We start from the raw sequence: 26,882 nt of genomic DNA on the forward strand, positions 1-26,882 counted from the left end.
TCGGTGACCGAGCGCTGGTGGTTGTCGGTGATGGCGGCGGGTTTGAACGCGGAGCAGTTGGGATGGCGGCTGTTGCGGAGACTGACGGTGAGGGCGGAGATTGGCGCCAATAACCTGTGGGATGGGTGGGGGAAAGAGGGAAGGTCGGCGCGGTGGCAGCACGGGGCAGGGGTGCAGCGCCCAGCAGCGGGAGGGAGGCCCACCGCTGGCCCCGGCGCCCCCCGCTCATCCGGAGACCCCCCCTCCCGCCCGCCCAGTCGTCCCGTGTCCCCGAACACCCCCCCCCCAGTGGTCCCGTGTCCCCGACCCCCCGACCCCCCCCAGTGGTCCCGTATGCCCACCGCTCACCCGGAGTCCCCGGGCTCCTGTTGGCGCACGGGAAGTCCCCATTTGACCCTCCACGGACGCTGCTCGACCCGCTGAGTTGAGTAGCGCTTTAGATCAAGACCGAAAAAAGCTTAGCTGAAATAGATAATAAGCAAAACCAATAGTGGGGCAGAAAGGAACACAGAAATAGGTTCCGAGAACAGGTTTATAGGTTAGAAACAAGGAGCAGACGATACTGATTTACAACACAAAAGGGCACTAATGCTGGGGCATTTCTGGAGAAACATGGATAGGTGGTGAGGTTTCAAGATGTATAGGTTAATTGGTCTATAAATGCCTGTGGTACGCAGAGAGTACACTTTTGAAAGTAATGATAGCAGAACTAGTGATGATAGACACAAAATGCTGAAGTAACTTAGTAGGGTAGGCAGCATCTCAGGAGAGAAGGAATGGGTGATGTTTCGGGTTGAGACCCTTCTCCAGTCTGAAGAAGGGTCTCGATCCGAAACGTCACCCATTCCTTCTCTCCAAAGATGCTGCCTGTCCCGCTGTGTTAAGGCCCTGTCCCACAGGTGATTTTTTTCGGCAACTACAGGTGATTAGGCTGTTGCCACATGGTTGCGGGGTGACGCCTGTATGGTCTTGAATAGTCGCCGAAAGAGACGCAACGCTTTTCTGGTCGCCGCTGGATTATGATATGTTCAAAACTTTTCGGCGACTGTGGGCTTGTCATAGCTTGTCTTCTCCTGTCATAGACTAGATTAGATTCATTTATTGTCATTCAGACCTTTCGGTGCTGTCACCGGTTGTCGCCAGGATGAGGTAGGTTGTTGCCAGGTGTTGCTGAATGTCGCCGGGTGCTGACTTTGGTGAATTCCATTGGCGACTACCTACGTCAACCGGCGACTGAAATGTATTCAGTTGATGCCGACAGGGTTGTTGCTTGTCGTAGGTTGTTGCAGGTGGACGTAGCTGACTTTGGTTGTCGCCTGTGTGGTCGTAGGTGGACGTCCAAATGGGTTGTCGGTTGTCGGTTGCTTGACGTTGACTAGGTGGTAGGTTGTCGTAGCTTGTCGTGGACATTGTTGTGGGGTGGGGGGTGGGTGGGGGGTGGGGGTCCAGTCGCCGCTTTTTTGGCGACCTGCTACGCCAAAAAAAAATCACCTAAGTGGGATAGGGCCTTTACTCCAGCATTTTGTGTCTTATCATCGCACGTCTTGGACAGTACAGCTCTCCCCTCCATGACATACGGGTCAACCTGAGGAGTACCTTCAGCAACAGACTGGTTCCACCAAGATTCAGTACAGAATGCCACAGGATATTCTTTTCCCCTGTGGTTATCAAACTGTAAAACTCCTCCCTCTTCTGTCGTGGGGTAGACCGACTTCCCCCTTCCCCCTCCCCAATCTTTGCACATCCCCAATCCTTTCCATTTGCCACTTTAATTTCATGTATTTTGTGTTTTATGACTGTTGGCAGATCAATTTCCCTCCTAGGGTAAATAAAGTTCTATCGTATTGTATTTTGTGTCTATCTTCGGTGTAAGCCAGCATCTGCAGTTCCTTCCTACACATAATAGAACTAGTGAATGTGTGATTAATGGTCAATGTGACTCGGTAGGCCAAAGTGTCTGTTTCCATGCTGTATCTCAAAACTAAACTGAAAAATGTTAAAAGGCTAAATTTAAGAGCTGTCTTTAAATGGAAAATATATTACTGCACTCTCGTATTTTTCTCTCTACATTACTTTTTACTCAAAATCAGTCTGAAGAAGAGTACACACCTGAAATGTCGTCTTCCCATTCCCTCCACAGATGCTGCCTGACTGGCTGAGTTCTTCCAGCACTTTGCTTTTAACTGTTTTAGCTGTTGGAGAATACACAAAATGCAGAAGTAACTCAACAGATCATGCAGCATCTCTGGAGAGCATGGATAATGATGTTCAGGGTAGGGACCTTCTTCAGAATCTCATTCAGAGTTTTCTTGTGACTGCTTCCATTACTGATACATCCGTTCTTATGCAGGGGACTAAAACAGTATACTGTACTTCAGGTGCAGTCTTACCAATACCCAGTTTTTAAAGTAGCTGGGTGAGTCCCATCACATTCCGTAGGGTGGGAATGGCAGTAGTTTTGGAGGTTCTGTGTGTAGTATGCTGTCAAATGTGGTTTTAGTATAATATCTAGTTTTCTTTTATGTCCCATGTTACTTGGTTGCAGGCTGTCAAATCCTAAATTAATGGTATATAACCATGGTTACATCTGGATTTGTGCAGGATAATCTGATGTCACTTTGTGTCCTGAATTAGTTGATTGCAACATTAATTTAGGGGCACAACATGACAAATCCCAAAATAATTGGGTGTAATCTGGTCTCAAATCCTGAATTAGTGGAGCGTAATTGGACTCCAGTCCTGAACTAGGGTGGCACAATGATACTGCTGGTGGAGTTGCAGACTAACACCGCTGGAGTCCCAAGTTCCATCCTCAACTCAGATGCTGTCTGTGTGAAGTTTGCATGTTCTCCGTGTGACCATGTAGGTTTCCTCCGAGTGCTCTGGTTTCCTCACCCACCCCAAAAAACGTGCTGGCTTGTAGGTTAATTGGTCTCTATAAATTGTCCCTACTGTGTGGGGACTGGATCAGAAATTGGGATAACATCGAACTTGTGAATGGGCGGTCGATGGTCGATGTGAACTCGGTGGGCCGAAGCGCTTGTTTTTATGTTGTACATTCAATCAATCTGGTCTCAAATCCTGAATTATTGGAGTGAATTCTGTTGATGACCATGAAGGGTTATAATCATTATTGATTATGAAGGTGATGTTGTTGAAGTAGTATTTATTTCCTCTGTACTTTTCCACTGTGAACATGATAAAGTTATCCTTATGGGCAAGGGCATTTAACAAATATGGGCTCTTTGTGGGGCCGACTGCGTCACCTCTTGATAAGTTATTGGTTGGATAGTTATGTTTATAACTGATACTTTTTTGAGAGGTGTCAGTCAATACACCTAGTGCTCTTAACTGCATGCTTGCAATAAAGATTTTATATTTTCATCTACTTCTGGTTCTGAGGTTTATTGTCTCACACCAGATTTGTCATGTACGAGGAAGGACATTCTTGCTATTGAGCGAGTGAATATCTCTGAAGATCTTTCCTGGTCCGAGAACACTGACGCAATTATCAAAAAGCTCATCAGCGCCTCTACTTCCTGAGAAGATTACGGAGAGTCGGATTGTCAAGGAAGACTCTCTCTAACTTCTACAGGTGCACAGTCGAGGGCATACTGACCGGTTGCATCGTGGCTTGGTTCGGCAATTTGAGCGCCCTGGAGAGGAAAAGACTACAAAAAGTAGTAAACACTGCCCAGTCCATCATCGGTTCTGACCTTCCTTCCATCGAGAGGATTTATCGCAGTCGCTGCCTCAAAAAGGCTGGCAGTATCATCAAAGACCCACACCATCCTGGCCACACACTCATCTCCCTGCTACCTTCAGGTAGAAGGTACAGGAGCCTGAAGACTGCAACAACCAGGTTCAGGAATAGCTACTTCCCCACAGCCATCAGGCTATTAAACCTGGCTCGGACAAAACTCTGATTATTAATAACCACTTTCTGTTATTTGCACTTTACCAGTTTATTTATTCATGTGTGTATATATTTATATCATGGTATATGGACACATTTATCTGTTTTGTAGTAAATGCCTACTATTTTCTGTGTGCTTAAGCAAAGCAAGAATTTCATTGTCCTATACAGGGACACATGACAATAAACTCACTTGAACTTGAACTTGAAGCGTAGGTTTACAAGGTTAATTCCCGGGATGGCGGGACTGTCTTATGCTGAGAGAATGGAGTGGCTCGGCTTGTATACTCTGGAGTTTAGAAGGATGAGAGGGTATCTTATTGAAACATGTTTATTATTAAGGGTTTGGACACGCTTGAGGCAGGAAACATGTTCCCGATGTTGGGGGAGTCCAGAACCAGGGGCCACAGTTTAAGAATAAGGGGTAAGCCATTTAGAACGGAGACGATGAAACACTTTTTCTCACAGAGAGTTGTGAGTCTGTGGAATTCTCTGCCTCAGAGGGCGGTTCTCTGGATACTTTCAAGAGAGAGCTAGATAGGGCTCTTAAAGATAGGGGATATGGGGAGAAGGTAGGAACGGGGTACTGATTGGGGATGATCAGCCATGATCGTATTGAATGGCGGTGCTGGCTCAAAGGTCCGAATGCCCTACTCCTGTACCTATTGTCTATTGAACCTGCATTAGTGGAGTGTAATCTGGGAAAACCCAATGCTATGGTGTGAATGCATCCTCATTGTAAGATGCTTAACAGTGAAAATTAATTGCTAATTTACCTTGCTAATTAAAAGATTGTTTTACCCATAAATAGAAATATCCTGAGTGATATTATTTCCTTTCAATCAGGCAGGGAGCAATCTTCCATCTATTAATTTAGTCTAGTTTATTGTCACAAAGGACATTCAGGTACAGTGAAAGCTTTTTGTTGCGTGCTCTCCAATAGGTGGAATTACTATACATGAGTACAATCGAGCCATCTACAGTGTACAGATACAGGATAAAGGGAATAGCATACAGTGCAAGGTAAAGTCCGATGAAGATAGTCCATGGGGCTCCAATGAGGTAGATGTAGTTGTGGTTGTTGATAGGATGGTTCAGTTGCCTGATGACAGCTGGGAAGAAGCTGTCCCTGTATCTGGAGGTGTGGATTTTCATACTTCTGTACCTCTTGCTTGATGGGAGATGGGGTGCTGTCTATGTCTGTTTATGTCAAGCATGGTATTTTTTGCATAATTTCACTTCGAGATGCTGTACTAGTTGAATAAAATTATGCATGCATTTATGATTTTTATTAGGAAAGGAGATTCCTGGATCCACTTTAACCAACCCGGGAAGAATGAATAAAGAGATGGGAAGGAATTACCCTTCTACAGACTGAAGAAGGTCTGAAGAAGGGTTTCGGCCCGAATCGTTGTCTAATTCTTTCGCTCCATAGATGCTGCCTCACCTGCTGAATTTCTCCAGCATTTTTGTCTACTTATAGAAATAAATGTGTTGTTTTTAGATGTAATTTTTTTTTTCTATGCGATTCAGGAATTTTGCATGGCATATTGTTTCTGTAAAAAAAGTAATAAAATGTCTTCGTCCATTGTGCTGCAGCAAGCAAGAATATCATTGTCCTACCTGGGACATATGACAGTAAAACACTCTTGACTCCTGACCAATGTTGGTGTTGCTCTTTTAGGATTTGAAATGCCCTCTTGTGGAAGAAATCGGAGTGGATGATTCAGCTGCAGTTATACAGTTACTGTGCACACCGGGAGAAGACAGACTTCAGATCCTAGAATGGTTATGCATCAGGTACTCACTGGTTTTCCATTCATACTTCGTTGTTCTTGGGATTTATGAAATGTTTGCTCATATTGTATATTTAGTAATATTGAAGGAAATGAGGCAGAGTGTGAACCCTGTGCTTAATGTCCGATGCTCCCAGCAGCGTTCCTTTTTCCTACTGCAGTTAACAATCGGCATTGACTAATGACAAACATAAATGTGCAATGTTATTTGTTCCATGTAATTAATATTGAGCCTGAATCCTTTGACTGGTCATCATATAACTAGGGTCATATATTTTGGTCACTTCTGGGTCGTCTCTGAAGCTGATGAACTTTACTAGGCTGTGGGAGATGTTGAAAATGTTGATGGCCTAGATGAAATATGAATAATATATAGCTTGCTAATTCAGTCAATTTTAAAGATAATTATGGCTAAACTTTTATGTCAATGCTGGAATCTTCCTCCAGAATGACTCCAAATTTGAAAGTCACACAGCAAAATCTTACTGTACTTCAGGATACTGAAGTATCCTTGTACAAGGGGTCAGAAAGCCTAGTTCTGCTCTTATGATGATCCAATAAGTGAAGCTGTTGTTTTGAAGCTGCACTGTAGGAGCAGGGTGGAGAGACTTGATTTCTTTCCGACCGTAAATTCCAACTGGCTTATAACTTTAATGAGATATTGATTTGTTTTAGCAATTAATGCAGATTTTATGCAATTTAAATATCTTATTTCACCATGCAAGTATCTAATAATAGTAAAATAATCAAATCAATTCCTGTTTTGTAGCATCGATCCACGGCTCAAAAGGAAATTTGAAGAGCTACGTTTCAAGTCCATTCAAGACCATGGAACAGAACTTGTCATAAAAGGTAGGACGTCTTCCTTATTTTCCTGCTGTTTATTGTAGAACAGAACTTTATAGTCCAAGGCAATAGTTTCGATGTTTTTTTTTCATTTCTTTGAGCATTGAGATATTGTGAAATATTATTTTGAGTATTGTCATTGTTTTTTTTTTAAAAATCACTTATTTTTAGAATGTTTACCTGGTACAAAAAACAAAAAGCTGCAGGAACTCAGTGGGTCAGGCAGCATGTGTGGAGGAATGGACAAGCAATCTTTTGTGTTGGGACATTTCTTCAGACTGATCAGCAGACGACATTTTGTATTGGAACCCTTTTTCATCTGTCCATTCGCTCCACAGATATTGCCTGACCTGCTGATTTTCTCCAGCCTTTTTTTTGCCCAAGATTTACCTTGCAGCTTGTCTTCCTGCAAGTGGCACAACCAAATTCTTATGATTGTTGTCATTTTAAAACATGTATAAACTGAAAAATTTCAAAAAATTATTTTTGATCAGCATTTAGTATTCACCACTTGAACCCGTCGGAACCTTAATATTTATTTGAATAGTTTACTTAATATCAGCTACACGGTGAAATGTAGGGCAATCACTTGTTTTTAAATTAATTCTTTCTATTTTTCAGTTTGCAGTTTCAGAGGGGAAGCAGTGATACTGACTTGTTTTATTGAGTTTTTGTTGTGAATCATTTATATCTCCATCACCAAGGCATTTAAATAGTGTTCACTGCTCTATACTAATCTGATTAAGTTTTAATTGTAGCCTTAGGAAATCTTCAGTTTAGACTTTCCTGCAGAATAAATATTTATTTTGGTCCACTCTATATCAATCATGTAATCTAATGTGTCTCATTGAGATCATCTCCCATTCTTATAAACGTTGGTGTCTGTAGACCAATCTCTTCATATCTCTTCATTGGACAGGTCCCTCACATCAGTAAATCTGCATTGCACTGACCTAGCATTGCACTGACCTAGTATATCCGAATGGCAGGCAGTAACAAGTGGGGTACCACAAGGCTCGGTGCTGGGCCCGCAGCTATTTACAATATACATCAATGAATTAGATGAAGGGATTCAAAGTAACATTAGCAAATTTACAGATGACACAAAGCTGGGTGGCAGTGTGAACTGTGAGGAGGATGCTATGCAAATGCAGGATGACTTGGACAGGTTGGGTGAGTGGGCATATGCATGGCAGATGCAGTGGATAAATGTGATATAAATCTTCGCAATACTCCCAACACTTAAGATTTTTTTTTGTAATAATAACCCTTTGTATGTTTGTATGCTTTAATTTTTTTTTTAAACACTTGTATAAAACACTTCACACAGAGAGTGGTGAATCTCTGGAATTCTCTATCACAGAAGGTAGTTGAGACCAGTTCATTGGCTATATTTAAGAGGGAGTTAGATGTGGCCCTTGGGGCTAAAGGGATCGGGGGTATGGAGAGAAGGCAGGTACAGGATACTGAGTTGGATGATCAGCCATGATCATATTGAATGGTGGCAGGCTAGAAGGGCCAAATGGCCTACTCCTGCACCTATTTTTCTATGTTTCTATAATGCATAATTCTGCTAAACTATTACATATCCTGCCAGCTCCATCATAGAAATACTGAATTTATCAAACATGATTTTCCTTTTCAATAAACCATGCTGCCGCTGTCTATTATGATTTTCTAAGAGTCCTATTTTCATATAGGACATGGTCAATGTGCTTAATGAGCCAAAGGGCCTGTTTCCATGCTATATCTCTAAATCTAAGTGATGGTTTCCAATACTTCACGTTGGTCAGATGAATAGCCTCCATTTTTTCTCTCTGGTTAAATGATATATCTCATTTGCAACCTTTCAATCTGTTGGATTTGTTCCAGAATTTGAAGAATTTAGGGAGACGATCATTAATGGGCATATTATTTTTGGAGCCAACTATTTTCGTATCTTGCAATGTAGGGCTGTCACGTCAAGTTCTAATACCTTTTAATTTTGCTATTTTAGTAGTAATACTTTTAGGTTATAGAAACATAGAAAATAGGTGCAGGAGTAGGCCATTCGGCCCTTCGAGCCTGCACCGCCATTCAATATGATCATGGCTGATCATCCAACTCAGTATCCTGTACCTGCCTTCTCTCCATACCTCCTGATCCCTTTTGCCACAAGGGCCACATCTAACGCCCTCTTAAATATAGCCAATGAACTGGCCTCAACTACCTTCTGTGGCAGAGAGTTCCAGAGACTCACCACTCTAGGTTTCCCAGAATTTCTACCATACTCGAATATAATTCTGGATGGCTATGATATCTAAACAGTGTATCTTTGTGTGAAATGAATATCGTACTCATGACATCAAGTTAATTGTACTTCACAGAAATGACCTGGCTTGGGCAGAGATTGGGAGTGTGCAGTGCGGAGGACTTGGATCTCTTTCGGGTAATATGTTTATTGTTTTTTCCTAACTCATAAAGTTACATTACTTGAATTTCAAATTTACTCTACACGTGGAAAGTTTTCACCTTGTTTTTCTGAATGATTGATATTTAATAGCAAGTCTTTGAGTTATTGGTACTCAGTGTGGTTTTTGAAATCTTGTTTTGGTTATCTTGACTATTCAACTTGCATTTTAGGATAATTTTCCAATGTCTTCCCATATGGCATTTATATTTTCTTACAGCATTGGAGGCCTTTCAGTCTATGCCAACTTTCCTAGCATTCCCATCGATCCCATTTACTACATCTTTCCTTGGAAACTTTTCCCTTATACAGGTGCACAACCTTTTATCCGAAAGCCTTGGGACCAGACACTTTTTGTAATTCGGAATTTTTCGGCTTTCGGAATGGAAGATTTTTAACGTAGATTTTAACGGCTGGCTCAGTGGTAGAGTGCTCGGCTCATATCCGCAAGGTCGCGAGTTTGCGCCTCGATCCCGGCAGTTACTCGATCGCGAGTTTGAGTCTTCAATGTAGTTTTTTCTTGCAGAATAGGAGAGAATAGGGAGGGTTAGGCTGGGATCATTCTCTGCGAGATGATCTTAGTGCGGGAGACAAGTGTAGGAGAGGTGTACTGACTGTGTGGGCAGAACTTTGGAAGTGATTGCCCACCATTCTCAAAAGCCGCTGTGTCTCCCTGTCCCTGGGATAGCAGGGGGCGATTAAACAGCACAATACCCCCCCCTCCCCCTCCAACTCCAGAAGAATCCGCTCCCCGATGGGCCGCTACGGCGACAAGTGGCAGTTCGCCCACAGCCCGAGCTGCGCCACCCCAAGAACAAGACGTACCTTGCACACCATCAGCTTCTGCCCCTACGGGGAGCGTGTTCCTCTGGAGTTGGAGCGGGGCTGGGCTGGAGTTGCTGATCTGGGATCTCCGTGCTTGCAGTGGGCCTGGGGGTCGGTGTCCCGATGAGGGGGCGCAGCTCGGGCTGTGGGCAAACTGCCACTTGTCGCCGTAGCGGCCCATCGGGGAGCGGCTTCTGGTGGTCCTGACGTCTCCGGCCAGTTTGCAGTTTTCCTCTGGAGTAGGAACGGGCCTGGGCTGCTGCTGGCTGTGGGTCTCTGGGATCTCCGTGCTTGCAGTGGGCCTGGGGGTCGGTGTCCCGTTGGTCCTGACGTCTCCGGTGACTGACACTGACCTGCTGGCATCGCCGACGTGAAGACAGTGTAAAGCCCCCGCGCCGGTGCAATGGGCGGGGAGCTGGAGAGGGGAGAGAAGGGGTCACACACATGGCCGGGAAGCACAGGGGTGTAGGTGGGTTGAAACTGAAGGGAGCGACAATCTGCTGCTGCCTGCCCGCTGAGTTAAAAAGTTCCCACACAAGACTAAATCCTGGACCATGGTAACATATATGCTTAACCATGCACACTACAGATTGATGCAAGCATGTTTTCTGTGAAGGACCGAAAATTACCATGACATGGCCATAGCATGGGTCGTTATTGCTATTGGTACAGAAACACTCTCGCTTCCCACATAATTAATCCATAACAAAATAGATTAGATTAGATTTGTTTATTGTCATTCAGACCTTTCGGTCTGAACGAAATTTTGTTTCCCTGCAGTCATACATATAATTTAAAAAATGACAAAAACACACAATCAACACAAATTTAACATCCACCACAGTGAGTTCACCAAACACCTCCTCACTGTGGTGGAAGGCAAAATCTTAAAGTCTCTGTCTCTTCCCTCTTTGTTCTCCCTCTGCGCCGAGGCGACGGTTCAAACTCGCTGCCTCCGCCACAGCTCCGAGGTCGAGTCGGGTCTCCGCTGCCGCTGCCTCCGCCACAGCTTCGGGGCCGAGTCGGGTCTCCGCTACCGCTGCCTCCGCCACAGATATACAGGTTGCAAGGAAATTTCTATAGGCATTTTATGATAATAGCTGTTAAAACAGACTATACCCATCTGACAGGTTAAACATTACATTAACTGACAAGAGATGGCCAAAGAACATAACTGCTGCAAATGTTCTTTTGGTAATATGTTTAAAGGTGTCAAAACGTCACATTACCAGATATTCAGGTTAGATGTACGTGTTGTGAACAGCAAAGAAGATACCCAGTTTGTACGCACTAGATTTAAAACAAATTATTGATAAACGCTGCTTCCATCATTCCCACTTCAGAATTAACGTTAACATTTCAACTGAAATATCTCCTGACCACATTTGTGATGTATATGACCGACTTTAGAAGTAAAACCTGGATAAATCCAAGTATAGTTGTGAATGTTGCTCATTAAATAACTACAGTACTGATACTCCATAGTAAGAGCATTGATTTGCCGTTAAAATGAATTCTGTAATAACGTGTCAACGGTAGCAGTGACAATCGAACACTGCGGTTTTAATGTTTCATGTGTTCACAATTTAATTAATCCATTTTCATGGACTAAAACAAATAATAACATTGGGAATTAAAACACATTTGATTGCATTCCGTTATCAAACATAGTCAATGTTAGCTCTGAAGACATTTCCAGCACAATAGGGTCAGGGAGGGGGGTGTGTGAATCAGTGCGGGGTGGATAGATGGCGGGGCGGGGCGGGGGGGGGGGGGGGGGGGGGGGTTGAGAAGGCATGGATGGATTGAGGCAGGTGAATTAGTACGTGTTGGTTGGAGTATGTAAAATTGTGAGGGGAGAGCACGGGGGATGTCAGTGGTGTTGAATGGGGGGATCAGTACAGGATGGATGGGGGGATCAGTACGGGATGGATGGGGGGTTCAGTACAGTAGCAATGTTACAAAATTTTGAGATTTTAAAAATCAAGTCTGCAATTTATCCCATCAGATAAAGCATAAAAATAAGTTTAATTTGACACCTAATTCACTTTCATATCTCAAGTATTTAAAACGTTATGGCCATTTTCATACTCGGAAATTAGCATCTTGTTCCCTATTGATTTTCTATGGAGATAACAAAAAAGCTGTGATCGTGGACAGTGAAAAGCCCATAACTTTCTTAAAAATTAAGGGAACTGAATGAAATTTTCAGTTATCATAGATTGAAGCATTCTGAAACAAATATAAAATAATCTTACTTGGATGACCTGAAATTAAAGCATATAATTAGTTAGTTACCCAATTGTAGCTAATTCCAAACTTCAATTACTAGATCTAAACATCTATCTATTTCTTAATAAATGATTAACATTTTTAAATAGCCTAAGTGTCCAAATAATATTCACAAATAATTCACAATAAAACATGATTTTTAAATCTCATTTACATTAATTTATAGGCCAAATGGAAGGAATTTAGTGTTTAATTGCTGTAAATTAAAGTCCATTTAAATCAGCTTTCTAGTGGGATCCTGTGAACGCGCTGGTTTAGAACGTTCACATTGCGGTGGATTTGTGTCTCAAATGCCCATAAAAATACTGCGGGATATAATGGGCCCAAAATGAGCTACTCGCAACTTTAAACTTTGTATAAAGGGATCTTAAGAAGCCCTTTTTAACGTAAAAATAAACAGCCTACCTTCCGTTTTCCCCTGTATGAGATCTGGCCCGTTGTCGGCGGTCGGGGGTTTAGAGGTTAATTTTTAAACTACTATAACAAGTAAGGAAAGCCCTTAAAACTAATAATAGCTCAAGCGAGGGAATCTTCCAGCGATTTTTCGTTAATAATTAACTAGGCTGAAAAACCGCGATTTGAACAGCCTAGGGAAAATCGCGTTTTAAACCCGCCCCCCTCTAAACGGCGCCAAAATCGCGCACACGGGCTGGGACAGATTTTCAGCGACGCTTCAGGTACGCTTTGCAACATACCTAAGTACAGGATGAATGGGCGGATCAGTACAGGATGAATGGGAGTACACAAAAATGCTGGAGAAACTCAGCGGGTGAGGCAGCATCTGTGGAGCGAAGGAAATAGGCAATGTTTTGGGTCGAGACCCCTCTTCAGACTGTTACCCCCATTCTTCTTGAATGGGGGGGATCAGTACAGGATGAATGGGGAGGTCAATACAGTGTGGATCAGAGGGTCTGCAGGATGAATGGCGGGATCACTACAGGATGAATGAGGGGATCAGTACAGGATGAATGGGGAGGGATCAGTACAGGATGAATGGGGGTAGACAAAAGTGCTGTAGAAACTCGGTGGTTGAGGCAGCATCTATGGAGCAAAGGAAATAGGGCAATGTTTTGGGTTGAGACCCTTCCTCAGACCATTCCCCCCGTTCTTCTTGAATGGGGGGATCAGTACAGGATGGATGGGGAGTATCAGCGCAGGATGAATGGGTTGATCAGTACAGGATGAATGAGGGGGGGGGGGGGGATCAGTACAGTGTGGATCGGAGCGTCTGTGCAGGATGAATGGGTGATCATTACAGGATGAATGAGGGGATCAGTATAGGATGAATGTGGGGGGGATCAGTAGAGGATGAATGAGGGGAACAGCACAGGATGAATGAGGGGATCAGTACAGGATGGATGGGGGATCGGTGCAGGGTAAATGGAGGGTAGGTCAGTACGGGATGAATGGGGGGGGTCAGTGCAGGATGAATGGGGGGACCAGTGCAGGATGGATGGGAAGGGGGGTAAGTACAGGATGAATTGGGGGACCAGTGTAGGATGGATGGGGAGTGGCAGGAGAATCAATGCGAGGTGGACAGGGTGATCAGCGCAGGATGAATAGATGGGGGGGGGTAGATGGGGAAGGGAGCACAGGGGATGTCAGTGAGGACTGAATAGAGGCGGGAATGGGGATCTGTGCGGGATGGAGCGGAGGGGTCCCAAGATAAGAGGGGTGAAGGGGGGCGTACGAGAGAGAGAGAGAGAGGGGGGGGAGGGGCAGAGGAGGTGGGGAGGAAGAAAAGTCAGCGCTCCTTGGACAACATCGCCCCGCTGCTTTGGTCGTCCCTGTCCACCGCCAAGTGCCGCCGCCAAAGGTGGAGGCGGTTGGGTTCTCCTCGCCACCGCCTCCCCTCCTCCGCCAGCCAACAGCAAGGTGCGGGGCCGAGCGGTGCAGCTCAAAGATCCTACAGCTGTAGGATCATTGGTGCAGCTGCTATAGACGGCGGAAGGAGGCCTCCCCCTCCCTCCTCCCGGCCTCGTTGTGCAAGAGGGTTTGTTTTGAAAGCGCCGTTGGCGGAGTGGCAGGCAGCGGCCGCTATCAGGGCGGGCGGGGTGCGGGAGGAGATGGAGCCGCTGTCACGGACGCTGCTGCCGCTGTGCAGGGCCCGTCATTCGCTCCGACCTTTCGTCACCACACACCTAATATCTTTGCCCCGCAATACAAAGCCGTCGCCGACACGAAACGTCACGTTCCTTTTCTCCAGAGATGCTGCCTGACCCGCTGAGTTACTCCAGTTTTTTGTGTCTATCCTCGGTACAAACCAGTATCTGCAGTGCCAAGCCGGGCAAAATTACTCGCCGTTTACGTTTCCCGGCAGGCACTTTGGTGGCCATTGGCACCGGGGCAACTGTTAATTTCAAGCCCTGACTATCTGCTGCACCCTTAAATTATTATACTGAGCACCAATCAACTGAAGTGCCTGAAAATTGTGCATGACGATGTAACTTGTCCCAGGCAATTTTATTTCATCTTCTCCGTGTGGAGTTTTGAGGTTATGCATATCTGCTACTCAGGAGGTCATATATTACATCTACTTTATGGTATATACAGGTACACAACCTTTTATCCGAAAGACTTGGGACCAGACACTTCTCGGATTTCGGAAATTTTTCGGATTTCGGAATGGAAGTTTTTTAGCGTAGATTAGGTAGGTAGCGCGGGCGGCTTGAAAAGTCTGGAGCGGCTGTCTCCTCCCCGGAGACCGGGGAATCATTGTAAATCATTGCTTAAATGTTAGTCAGTTAGTTTGGAGGGATTTTATGTGGTGGGGGGGGGGGGGGGGGGGGGGGGGGGTGAGGGGGGAAACTTTAATTCTTAGTCCCCTACCTGGTCGGAGAGGCGGGGAGCGGGCAATGCCGTACCGGGTCGCCGTGCAGTAAGCTCCGGAGCGCTGGGGCCGCCGACTCCCAACATCGCGGAGCTGGGGCTGCGAGCGTCCGGCCGCGGGCGGCGCCGGTTGGAGCTCCGACCCCGGCAACTTTACCCCTGGCTGCGCGGCCCGCGGCCGGACGCCCGCAGCCCCAGCTCCGCGATGTTGGGAGTCGGTGGCCACAGCGCTGGGATACCAGCGGGGAGCGGGCAATGCCTTACCGGGTCGTCGTGCGGTAAGCTCCGGAGCGCTGTGGCCGCCGACTCCCAACATCGCGGAGCTGGGGCTGCGGGCGTTCGGCCGCAGGCGGCGCTGGATTTGGAGCACCGCGTAGCCAGGGGTAGAGTTGCCGGGGTCGGAGCTATAACCGGCGCCGCCTGCGGCCGAACGCCCGCAGCCCCAGCTCCGCGATGTTGGGAGTCGGCGGCCACAGCGCTCCGGATCTTACTGCACGGCGACCCGGTAAGGCATTGCCCGCTCCCCGCCTCTCCGACCAGGTAGGGGACTAAGAATTAAAGTTTCCTCCTTCACCCCCCCTCCCCCTTCACATAAAAGCCCTCCAAACTAACTGACTAACATTTAAGCAATGATTTACAGATGTTTAAGTGTCTCCCCGGTCTCCGGGGAGGAGGCAGCCGCTACAGTAGTACAGACCTGGGTTGACCGTGGGTTGTTTCGGGTCAAGTTTGGCGCCAAACACGAGCTTTGGTGTGCAGACGACATCTTGGAAAAAATGTCCGGTTTTCGGAGCTTTTCGGTTTCCGGAACTCCGGATAAAAGGTTGTGCACCTGTATTGTCCTGGCCATCCCGGTTTGCTACTTTGCCTGCTTGAACTTACATTTTTATGCATGCAGAAGATCAGATGTTAATCGGTTACATCTAAGGTGTCCAGTGAGAGTGATGGGTCGCTGAACAGCCTCAAGCACTGTTTGCAAAGTCTGTCGCTGGGTGCTCGTTGGCGGACAAAGGCTTTTTCAGTTTAAAATTTCAGTTCTTGGCATATGAGACCAGCTTAGATGAAGCATCTTGGTCGGCATGGACAAGTTGGACTGAAGGGCCCGTGTCCTTGCTCTGTCTCTATGGGTCTCGCTGTATCTTGACTATTCTATGACCTTTTCTAGTTTATTTTCTCAGTTACTAAAATTATCTCTGTGCATGCATAGTTATAAAAGCTGACTACAGCTTACGTTGTGCTCAAATCATCCAAATTTCTTAATTTTCTGACTTGATAGAATGTTTAAAATTCACCAAAATAGCTTGTGGCTTCATACTTTGTGTTATCGTTATGGATTGCAATGTTGGAACTGCTTAAAATGTGAGACAGCCAACCATTTGCCAGGCAATGTACAAACATGTATTGGTATTTTACCTACAGCTCTGGAGTTATTGCATTACCACTGACCTAAATATGCCTAGATTAATATTGTGAATGCATGAACTCCTAAATTGTACATTACTTGGGTGATCAGTGTTTGATATTGTATTCTGTATGCATAACTACAGATGGATGTATACAATACTCTTTGGAGGGTTTAGGCCAATTTAGAGATGGAGATTCCAAAAGCTTCTTTATTAGTGGCTGCAGGTTATCACCAATGGAATTATAATTAAAATTATAATGATTTCCTTTTGGTTATTAGGGTCAAGCATGTCCTTTAAGGCAATTGGTGATGATTGATCTGATGTTAGGTGGACTCCAACAATTTAAGCACATTACTGCAGCAGCCTCAACGGACAAGGAACGTATTATGTAAGTAGAATAACATTGTCCCATTCATTTAAATTGTTGCCTCGTTCTATTTTATAATTCGATCATTCCTGTTTCAACAAAATTAAACTGACCTAACTCACTTTTGGGTACTGAGTGTATCTGTCACAGGACGATGTAGATTGTCAAAACGGATACCTCATAAATATTTGATTTACTCTTAGCACACTGATTAAGAAGAGAATGCAGAAAATCAGAACGGAAGTACAAATCTGATAAGCTTCAAATTTCCTTTGAACTCCTGAAAAATAATCTTGACAAATACCAGGAAGCAGTAAAATCTGCAAGAACTAAATATTTTTCCACCCTTATCTCCAAAAATGCGCAAAACTCCTCCAAGGTCCTTTTTAGCACCATCACCTCCATCATCTGTCCTGCCACCAGCACCAGCCTAACTGGGTCCCCTGCTAAGTGCGAGGAATTTAACACATTTTTTACCAGCAAGGTAAAGAATATAAGAACGAATATTTCCCCTCCCACCCGTGACCTGGCTGTCTCATTGGTCTGCTCTTCAAAATTAGACAGTTTCCAACCCGTTACTTTACCCTCCCTTGTAAAACTGATCACCACCATGAAACCTACTACCTTCCCCCTCAACACTGTCCCCTCTGCCCTCCTAAAGGACGTCATTACAACAGCTGGTCCCAGCATCCTCGCCATCTTCAACAGCTCTCTGGCCACTGGCACTGTACCTACCTGCTTCAAGCATGCGGTGGTCCAACCACTCCGGAAAAAACCTAACCTCGACCCCACCTTGCCAAGCAACTACAACCCATTTCTAAACTGCCTTTCCTCTCAAAAGCCCTTGAAAAGGTAATTTTAAGCCAACTTGTTCCTTACCTTCACCAAAACACTATCCTGGAAACTTTCCAATCAGGTTTCAGGGCTCACCATAGCACAGAGTCTGCCTTGTTGAAGGTACACAATGACCTACTGCTCACCGTTGACTCCGGGGACTGTGCAATTCTGCACCTTCTTGACCTCAGCGCAGCATTTGATACTGTCAACCACACCATCCTAATTGACCGTCTCCGGTATGGGGTTGGTATTGATGGCACTGCCCTGAGCTGGTTCATCTCCTACCTCAAATGTAGGAATTTCTCGACTAACATAGGCAACTCATTCTCCTCCCCAGCTAATCTCTGCTGTGGGGTTCCACAAGGTTCCATCCTTGGCCCCATTCTCTTCTCCCTGTATATGCTCCCCTTAGGCCAAGTCATTGAAAGGCACGGCATTTCCTTCCATTGCTACGCAGACGATACCCAACTCTATCTCCCCCTGAAGCCCAAAAACCAATCAAATCTGTTTAACCTTACCCATTGCCTCGAGGATATAAAGTGTTGGATGGCCCAGAACTTCCTCCAACTAAACGAGAGTAAGTCTGAGATCATCCTTCTCGGCCCCTCGGACTCAATCAAAATGATAGCAGGCAGCCGTGGAAGTCTTATCCCACTACTCAAACCTCACGTCAAAAACCTTGGTGTGATATTTGACTCAGCACTGAAATTTGACAAACAAGTCAATGCCGTGGTAAAAGCTAGCTTCTTTCAGCTTCGGACGATAGCTAAAATAAATAAATTCCTCCAGTTTGATGACCTGGAAAAGATCATCCACACATTCATCTCCTCCCGCCTAGATTACTGCAACTCCCATTAAACTGGCATCAGCCAATCTTCCCTGTCCCGCCTGCAACTGGTCCAAAACGCCAGAGCGAGACTCCTGACGGGCACCCGAAAAAGGGACCACATCACCCCGATCCTGGCCTCTCTCCACTGGCTCCCTGTGCGGTTCCATATAAACTTCAAGATTCTCCTCCATGTCTACAAAGCCCACAATGGGCTTGCCCCCACCTACATAAAAAGTCTTCTCATCCACCACTCCACCTCCAGACCCCTCAGATCGGCCGACTTGGGGTTGCTGAATATCCCACGGTCTAGGCATAAGCTCAGGGGCGACCGCGCCTTTGCGGTTGCAGCCCCTAGACTGTGGAACAGCATCCCCTAGACTGTGGAACAGCATCCCCCTTCCCATCAGAACTGCCCCCTCCATCGACTCTTTTAAGTCAAGATTAAAGACTTATCTATACTCCCAAGCCTTTCCTGACGTCCTCCGAGTGAGGGCTACATGTATATATGTATGTAGTTTGTTTTGTTGTGCTATTCTTATAACAAATGTAAAGCACTTTGGCCAACGAGAGTTGTTTTTTAAATGTGCTATATAAATAAATGTGACGACTTGACTTGACTTGATTACCTTCATTTTGGCACAGAAATAAACTGATAATTGCAGTTTTATTTTTGTAAAAGATGGTACAGAATGTTTCAATAAGCCAATGAAGCAAGGATCTATTTATTTATTTAATTCTTTATTTCGAACAGAATAAAATAATAAAAAGCAAGTGTGAAACAGCATAAAAAAAACAAAACAAGAATATTTATAAAGTGTCATAAACAATATCTATAAATAAATGAAATCGTATGTGTCCGAAAAAGAGCAGGAAGAAGCCAAAGCTTATTAATTCCCACCCCTTATTCAACTGCTTATAATTATCTTATACAAATTTAGCAGCTATATGTACACCAGCAGCTATATGTACATCAAATGATTTACATTTATACACTAATCAAATATTTACAAAGCCATACAAAAAAGAGAGACAAAAATAAAAAATAAAAGAAAAAACCCTCATATACCCTCAGTACTGCTGTAACACAACACGAATTAGGTTATTCGGCCCATCATGTCTACTCCACCATGGCTGAACTATCCCTCCTAACCCCATTCTCTTGCCTTCTCCCCATACCCGCTAATGTTGTGAGATTGCACTTAGTTTTAATACTGCTTGGTCACAGGAAAACTTACTGATAATTAACAGTTCAAAGATATACACCAGAGCTGGCACCCCAGATGGGAAGAAGAAGGGTTTCGACCAGAAACGTCGCACATTCCTTTTCTCCAGAGATGCTGCCTCACCCGCTGAGTTGCTCCAGCATTTTGTGTCTACTTCAGCTTTTTAAACCAGCATCAGCAGTTCTTTCTTACACATTTTATACACTAGGGCTAAATGGTATATCTAAAACAGCAAAACCATTATTAAATAAGTTTGTTAAACAACTATCTATAAGTGATTTTCTGTTATAATGCCCTGGGGTTCAATAAAGCATAATAGTGAGAATTTGAAATAAACAACATTGCACCTATTTTACATGGAGCGTTTAATACAACCTAGATGATTATGCAACAGTTTGTGCTTCATCGACTTGAACGATGAAATGTATCTAATCACACCCTCAGAGAGATATTCTTTTTGTAGAAAGTTTGACTGGGAAAAAACATGGTGGGAGCAACTTGGGAAAAAGATTAGATGTATCCTACAAGAAGTATAACAAAACAAATATGTTGCATGTTTCTGTTGGAGTTCTGTGGAAGCAGGCCCTTCGGCCCAGCTTGCTGACACCGACCAGCATGACCCATAAATGCTTGTCCCACCTGCCTGCGTTTGGCCCATATCCCTCCAAACCTATCCTATCCCTCCAAACCTATCCTCTCCAGAACAAGGGGTCACAGTTTAAGGATAAGGGGGAAATCTTTTAGGACTGAGATGAGGAAAGCTTTTTTCACACAGAGAGTGGTGAATCTCTGGAATTCTCTCCCGCAGAAGGTAGTTGAGGCCAGTTCATTGGCTATATTTAAGAGGGAGCTAGATGTGGCCCTTGTGGCTAAAGGGATCAGGGGGTATGGAGAGAAGGCAGGTACAGGATACTGAGTTGGATGATCAGCCATGATCATATTGAATGGCGGTGCAGGCTCGAAGGGCCAAATGGCCTACTCCTGCACCTATTTTCTATGTTTCTATCTATGTTTCTATGTACCTGTCTAAATGCTTCTTAAACATGTACTAAAACTGTTGATAACATGATTTCTCCACATTAACGCTTCTTAACATTCAGCCACTGAAATATTTGTGATAAAGTGATGGTTATACAACAAGCATTTTGGTCTATTTCCTTTAGGGGCTGGGCCTATCTGAGTTAATTTGCCATTTGTCTGCATTTGGCCCATGTCCCTCTAAATTCTTCCACTCCATTAACCTGTCCAAATGCATTTCAAATGTTTAAATGGAACCCACCTCCTAAAACCCTCCATCGGTTTGCTCCAAATATTCCCATCCACTGTTGAGAAATTAATTGTTTAGGGTCAGTAAATTGAGATATTTACATGGAACTTTGAAATATGGTAATCAACTTTTATTTATTTATTTTAAGGTGTATTAAAAAAAAGAATGCCCAGCTGCTAAATGATGTTCTGAGTGATCCTCATCTTCGCTTGCCAGCAAACTTGGGCTGTACCCCCTCTCTCGATGCACACAGACTACTGAAGAAAGTTGAAGCCAAATTTGAATCACGGGGGAAAACGTGAGTGAATTTATTGTTATTTTGCCATGACAACCTGAATCAACCGTAAGAAATTCGAACCTAACATTTTGCTGTCTATAAAATAAAACCTCTTGCATACCGTCCCTAGGATCTCATAAAAAACAACAAATTGGACCAAACTTACCCGTTAAGTGATATGGAGTGAAGGATAAGTCTTGGCCTAGATGTCATGGGAACTATTTGTCCTTATTTTTATATTTTACACCCACTTGATGGACCTGCTGCATCTAAATGGCCCCTCGAACTGTGCCACTTAAGTAATACAATGAAATATCACCCTGAATTGAATGGCAACTTCTTGGAAGAGGGCCTGTGCCAATGATCTTCTGATTCAGTGATTAGCATCGCTGCTGAAACAAAGCTCATGTTAAGTGGCTACATTCTATTTCTTCATCACGCTGGAGCTAATTACATGCAAAGTGATATAACGAAAGTGAGATTTGTTGAATTAATTTATGAAAAGAGTGTGTTGTGTGAAATTATTTACTCTGTTTATCTTAAAAATGATTTCAGGAAATCCCCTCCACCGTCTTTTGAATCCCTGGAGAGATTGTTAACAATGCTTTCTGAGGAATTAAAAGAAACAAATGAGCATCTTGAAGAAATGAAGAAAAAAGTAAGCTCTTCAATGCATTTTACAATGACCTGATCGATTGTTTGTTAGTTCTTGCCACGAAAGAAGCTGATTTGGATCTTTTAAATTTGTCCTTTTGTTAAAGGGATTAGTTGGTATGGAAGGCCATCATTTTATTGTCGATATCCGCATGGAGCAGTGGCTTGCTACTCATTTCTCAAAGATCAGTTAAGAGGGCCTTATTAATGGGCCTGGAGTCGTATCCAAACCAGATTTGGATAGCAATTTTCCCTCCTTAAAGAGCATTTGATGAATTTTTGTATTAAAAAAACTAAACAGTCCAGAGTTACGCAACAGTCCAGAGTTTAATTGTCACCTTAACTGTTACCTGTTCAATCTAGATTTTATTTAATCACTTCAATATAAGTTCCCTACTTGAGAAGCTGAACTTGTGTCTATGAATCGGTTGTAAATAGGACTCAATTTAAGCATCATTCTGCTGTGTGGATGATTATACGTGAACCAAATCCAGATGCAACATTAAACTGTCCATTAGATTGGGTGAATGAGGAGAGGAAAAAGGTGAATGTAAAGAAAATATGAACTGATATACTGAATTCAGATATTGGCAGAACCTCATATTTTTGAGAACAATGTGCCTTTACAAATTAGTTAGAAGCAAAATTAGATTTCTAGTGCTTTTTGTGAATAGATTCGTCCATGTGAACATTTGCACGAATTTCATAGCAAAGGTGAATGATGTATATTCTGGCAAAGTCTTCCCACTAACATTAGTAACTAGCATTCCCAAGTCAGATACATACAGTTAAATGCTGAATCTTGATTCATTCCCAAAAAAACTTCAAGATTATGCTATATGTATTATTGATGCACAAATTTGACATTGACCATTTCGCTCATTAATTAACAGTTCTGTGTCTGTCAAATGAAATTTCTAATGTCAGCTTTTCATTGGCCTCATGTCTATTGGAAACAGACTTAGACTTTCTAAGGTAATTTTACATAGCATTCTTACAGCCAGACTGAAGTCTATATCTAACTATTGGAAAATTAAGATCCTATGCTCGATAATGGTAATACTATGCTTTTCAATATCTCATTTGCACTCTTTGATCAGTAAGGAATTAGTTTCATAATACCTAAATTTAAAATTTTGGATAATTTTTGTTTTGCATAGATTGTTTTCATGGGATCCACGGAAAGTAGTGATACTACCATCCAAACCTTGAAGCTCACACTTTCAGACTTTCATCAACAGATGACTGTGTTTTCCTTAGCATTTGAGCATGAATTCAGCATGAACTGTAATAGAGCACCGCCTCAACTTTGCAACTTTGGACCACTCTGTAAAACTGTGCATAAACTGCTCACAGCTTTCATCAATGTAAGTTTCTTACTTCAGTATATGTTTTCTTATCAGCACCAGCATTGTTGCATCTTAATCATTGTCCTCTGTTAATGATTGGATTATAGCATGAAAGCTCTAGCCATTGGGATACTCCAAAGTGATAAGAATCTGTGTTTGAGAGTAAAATATAATCTCTGATACCAACAATAGAAATATTTGGCTGAAGAAGAGCACTAAAGTAATTTCATGACATTTTCATAATTTTATTTTCAGCATTTGTGTGCATATCTAAAAAAAAGACATATTTGTTTAAAATCCAGACTAATCTTATGCAATGGTTTTTAACGTGTTCTTGAAGAACAAACCAGATTTTTGCTTTATTGATTGAAATCTAGGAAAATATTATGTTGCAAAAAAAAAGCTCCACATTCATTCGAGATTGTGTGGATGGAAGGTAGATTTGAAGTTTGTTGCCAAGTCATTGGCTTGGTTATTGTCAAGAATTAATGAATGTGTGATCCATTGAATAAGCATGACAATATTAAATTTCCATCAAATAAAATCAGATGCTAGTGTACGTATGGAGATGTACCTGGTCCATTGGTGGTAAAGGATTTTTTTTCCTGTATTAAGGAAGTATTATGATATGACCCATGCCTTCCACCAAGTTGATATCATTTGTCTACTCATCACAAATGATCACAAAGATCCATTGATTTGCAAGCAGTGCTTGATATTGCATCTCCTCGGTGAAAATGACTTTTTCAGCAGGCCTGTTCTGGCTGGCCATTCCTCCTGGTTAATTGGACAATTTAGGCTTTGTTTGTTTATCTCATAATATAAAGCTACAATTGTACTCTTTGCTGATGTGGTACAGAATTCAGTGGTGAGACTGAATCGTACATTACTAATAATCTCCCAACTCTTTGTGAAGGAGCTTGCAGGCACAGCAGAGATAAATGCCACGTGCACAAAGTTGGAGACGATTGTGAATGGGCTACAGAAAGATGTCATATCCTGGGATGATGGTGAAGTTGCTACGCTGCGTGAGTACAAAATACTTACAACCAACATCTTTTAATGAGAATTTCTGTTGCATGGTCTTTCCAGCAGAAATGTAATTACAAATAGGTTTTAAAACTTATGGGACATTAAATTTATAGTCAATAACCACTATGTGCTGTTATATATTTGAAGCACATTTAAGTTTTACAAGATTACATAGTGAGTTTTGTAACTCTTATCCCAAAAAGGTAATTTTACATGTGACAATAAACTAAACCTCGGTAATGTGACAATAAGCTAAACTGAACTGAAACTGAATTAATTCTTATTGGTATTAGCCAACGAACATGTAATACAAAAAAAAGTTTTTTTAATGACTGGAGATGTCAAGAAATTTAAAAGAAAAGAATAGCTAATTTCATGACTATTTCTGCATACTGAACATGCATGACGTTTGTGCATTAACACACCACTGAAATTTGATAATATGTTTTTATTTCAGCAAAACGGGTTGAACAGATGAAGAAGAAATATGTAGAATTTCTGGAAACTTTTCAGAGCCATGCCTCATGAAGATATATTTATAGATAGTGTATTTATAGTTGTACTTATATACATAGTGTATTCTTTTAATGGTAACTCTTACAAAGCTGCTCTCATCTTCTGTTTGAAAATAAAAATATTCTAGATTCTAATGTTTTTAAGCTTTCAGTATTGTGCTTAATTTAATATAAGTTAGGTGACAAAATGCATGATTATTGAAAAGATTTTGAGGTTAAAATTACATCATTAAGATTTCTGTAATCATTGCACTTAAGGTTCAGGATTTTCTTTTGTTTACTGGTTAATAGTATACATGTTCCAATTGAAATTGCTGAGGAAATATTTTCCTTTTCACTTCGACAGATGCCATATTACAAATATGCAAAGATGTTGTCAGTTCATGTTCTTTAAACTCTGGACATTGTACTCTAGCATGTCATTGTGTCAGCCCCCTGGAATATGGGACAGGAGGCTGAGAATTCAAATCCTACACCAGAGATATTCACATTGAAAGTTGTGAAAGTATTGCAGAGTTGGTAGTTCCATCTTTGCTAAGATGCTCTGGCTGCAAAACATCCCATGACAATTATTTCAAAGGAAAGTAGACCTAGTTATGTGGAGCATGCCATCCACTGACTTGCTAATATAAATCCTTTGAAGATCACCAAAACACATGGACAAATTGGCTGTTGCATTTCCTCTTTCACAGGAATAGCATATTTTTAAAAAAAACATGTAATTAGTTTTTGGACAAAGTCCCAATACTTTTTTTCTTGCAGCTAATTCAAACTTGAACTATGAAGGTAAAAATTGTGGTATTGAAATATCTAATAATATCTGAATTTTAGCCCTGTACATCATTTAATTTTTTCCTGTAACCTTGAGCAATATATAGTTTTATTTAGAATACCTGGTTAAAATCTTTATATTGATTACCTTAAAATATGATTTAAATATACAGAAGTTAGGATGTTTTCGATATTAACAGAATTGAGAGAGGATAGCACTGAGGTAAAAGATCAACCATGATCTGAATGGCAGACCAGGTACAAGTAGCCAAATAGCTTCCAGCTATTATTTTTATATTTAAAAAATACTACACGTATAATGGAGTTGTTCATGAGAGACACACATTCCTGTAGTTATTTCAAGCTCTAGAAAAAGTACTGCACTTTTAATGTTTTTCTACAATATGTTTTCATGTGCAAATATTCCAATTTAAAGTATTTCCATGTGTCCATGTAATTTGCTTTCAATAAAAAAGACGCCACATTTTTCAAAATTCTGTATGTTATGAATGGCAGATGACCAAGACTCCAGTGCCACTCGGTTAATTATTGCTCTTTGAAGGGCTTTGGCAGATATCGTTGGCTCTAATTCTTTGCTGCTACTGAATTACAAAAAATGAAGAATTTTGTGCACTATATTTATTAGGTCTATCATGTGCAAGCTTGCTGGAAGGAAATATATCAGCCTAATGTAATTTCTTGAGCAAAAGGTGTCGGAGGAACTCAGTAAGTCAGCATCTGTGGAAGGAATGGACAGGCATTTTTACGTTTGGACCATTTTTCATATAATTTCTAGCTTGTCAGCTGTAATGTTGTGGATTATGGCACCTCATGTACACATCTCTGCAAACGTATTGAGAAAGACAGATTCACAATTAAAGTTAAAATGTTTTACTGCCACTGAAGTAATTCTGAAATGTAGGCAAGTCTAACTCATCTCATTTGAACTACAATTTGCAATTGATGTCCGGATGTGAATGAGTTGGGAGACTGAACTACAAATAATTGTTGGCTTATTCACTGAAATATATTTAAAAATGAAGTTTGCATCTAGCATCTGCAACAACAAAAAACTTCTGTACAACTTACTTGCTGCACATCGCCTATTGATTATAAAGACCCATAATGAGACAGTGGATGTAAAGAACAAAGAACAAATAGTACAGCACAGGAACGAGCCCTGCGGCCCACAATCTCTATGGTGAACTTGTCAAGTTAAGATGATGTCATCTGTCTACCCATGATCCATATCCCTCCAATCTCTGCATATCCATGTGCTTATCTAAAAGCCTCTTAAACACCACATATGGACCATTTTGAGACCTACAACCTGGCACAAAACTCACAATCTAGTGAGCACCAGGACTTTTTACCCTCCTGTACACTTCTGAGACTTTGAACT

General features: G+C 42.5%; 1 protein-coding gene across 2 annotated transcripts; it reads left to right on the forward strand.

Annotated features, from left to right (window-relative positions):
- Window positions 1-25,974, forward strand: haus7 (HAUS augmin like complex subunit 7). Of its 2 annotated transcripts, none has more exons than XM_033035278.1 (10): window positions 1-87; window positions 5,601-5,716; window positions 6,482-6,564; window positions 8,925-8,986; window positions 16,638-16,747; window positions 21,031-21,180; window positions 21,715-21,817; window positions 22,974-23,180; window positions 24,079-24,190; window positions 24,652-25,974. In XM_033035278.1, exons 1-10 carry the CDS (start codon window positions 31-33, stop codon window positions 24,720-24,722), a joined length of 1,071 nt encoding a protein of 356 aa, XP_032891169.1. In that variant the 5' UTR covers window positions 1-30; the 3' UTR covers window positions 24,723-25,974. The 2 variants fall into 2 exon arrangements, with proteins under 2 accessions (XP_032891169.1, XP_032891170.1); XM_033035279.1 differs by lacking the exon at window positions 1-87 and adding an exon at window positions 2,247-2,273.
- Window positions 25,975-26,882: the final 908 nt, after the last annotated feature.

Source organism: Amblyraja radiata, chromosome 16, assembly GCF_010909765.2.
Source record: "Amblyraja radiata isolate CabotCenter1 chromosome 16, sAmbRad1.1.pri, whole genome shotgun sequence".
Classification (NCBI taxonomy): domain Eukaryota; kingdom Metazoa; phylum Chordata; class Chondrichthyes; order Rajiformes; family Rajidae; genus Amblyraja; species Amblyraja radiata.